Here is a 1251-nt window from a genome sequence, read left to right on the forward strand (position 1 = left end):
AAAACACAAAAACTTTACTAATTTTTAGATTACTTACAAAGTTTAGGAAAAATGTGTTCAACTGGTTGCCTAACTTCTACAAAGTTGGGAAAATGTTAAATATTACATTGCCAAATAACTGTTTATTTTTATTTTAAGTTTTAGATACATTTATCTACTAAATTGTCGTCCATCTCGTCCACCCTGCCGTCCTCCACCACCTCTACCACGGCTGTTACCAACTTGTCTGTATGTATTTGTTTTCTGTCGCTGTTGTCCATCTCCCGGTTGATTCATGCGATTGTAATACCCGAAACCGCCTCCGCCATTTCTTTTTTGCGGACGGTCGTGTTTAGGCGCAGAAACTTTAAGATCCACAGCTGGTGGTACTCTAAAACCAAACGATCCAGCCACCTTTTTAAATCCAATGTAGTAATATCAAATATCGTCTTCAAATGATGTGAATCATACGCGCGTACATAAGCTTTAAACGCCTCTTTTCCGGATACATTCAAGAAATAATTCTTTCCAATCAACTCTTCTAACTGCAGCTGAATATCGGCTATTTTACTCCATGAGAATTCAAACTCATTAAGAGGGACTTTCGCTTGTTTTAAATAACGTAAGAAACCTAGTTCCTCAGGTCGCAGGATAAGCAGCGCATGACCACGAGAGCCTTCACCACGCGCTGTACGACCCACACGATGGATGTATTCTTTGGGATCATCTGGGGGGTCAAACTGGACGATCCAGTCAACTGCGGGGATATCTAAACCTCTCGCAGCAACATCTGTACAGAGTAATATACCGGCTTCTGCGTTGCAGAATTGGAAGAAAGTCGTGGTTCGTTTTGTCTGCTTTTGTTTACCCTGTAAAAATATTAAAATTTTAAGCCAAAACTATTAACATAAATAGAAAAATAATATGAGTAACGAAAAACAACCATATTTGGGATTTAAATAAACAATTTCGCGTGTTTACTAAGCAAATTTAAGTAATTATTGTAAAATATTACTATTATTGAGTACTGCGCGTTAGTTCAAATTTACTCCGCAATAAAAAAGACGCGCATGCGCATTATTACTTCAAAATGTATACTTACATGAATGCACATCACTGGTAAGTCAATATAATTGAACAACTCGTGATGAAACTTCACAGACATACACGAGCTGAAGAAGACCATCACCTTCTTCTTGCGGTTTTTCTTCAAGAATGTGAAAAGAACGAGTAGTCGCTTCTCTGATGGACACACCACGTATCCTTGCTCTA

At 38.1% G+C, this 1251-nt stretch overlaps 1 protein-coding gene across 1 annotated transcript; it reads right to left on the reverse strand.

Moving 5' to 3' along the window:
- Positions 1-107: 107 nt before the first annotated feature.
- On the reverse strand, positions 108-1245 carry LOC135802939 (probable ATP-dependent RNA helicase pitchoune). Its single transcript, XM_065316554.1, is given in 3 exon segments — positions 108-398; positions 401-848; positions 1082-1245. Coding segments are annotated over 3 exon segments (780 nt in total). The 5' UTR covers positions 1166-1245; the 3' UTR covers positions 108-150.
- Positions 1246-1251: the final 6 nt, after the last annotated feature.

The sequence above is a fragment of the Atheta coriaria genome, unplaced genomic scaffold (genome assembly GCF_025399875.1).
Source record: "Atheta coriaria isolate IRGN ID8LTWV9N9 unplaced genomic scaffold, Caltech_Dcor_3.1 contig_26_pilon, whole genome shotgun sequence".
In the NCBI taxonomy this organism is placed as follows: Eukaryota; Metazoa; Arthropoda; class Insecta; order Coleoptera; family Staphylinidae; genus Dalotia; species Dalotia coriaria.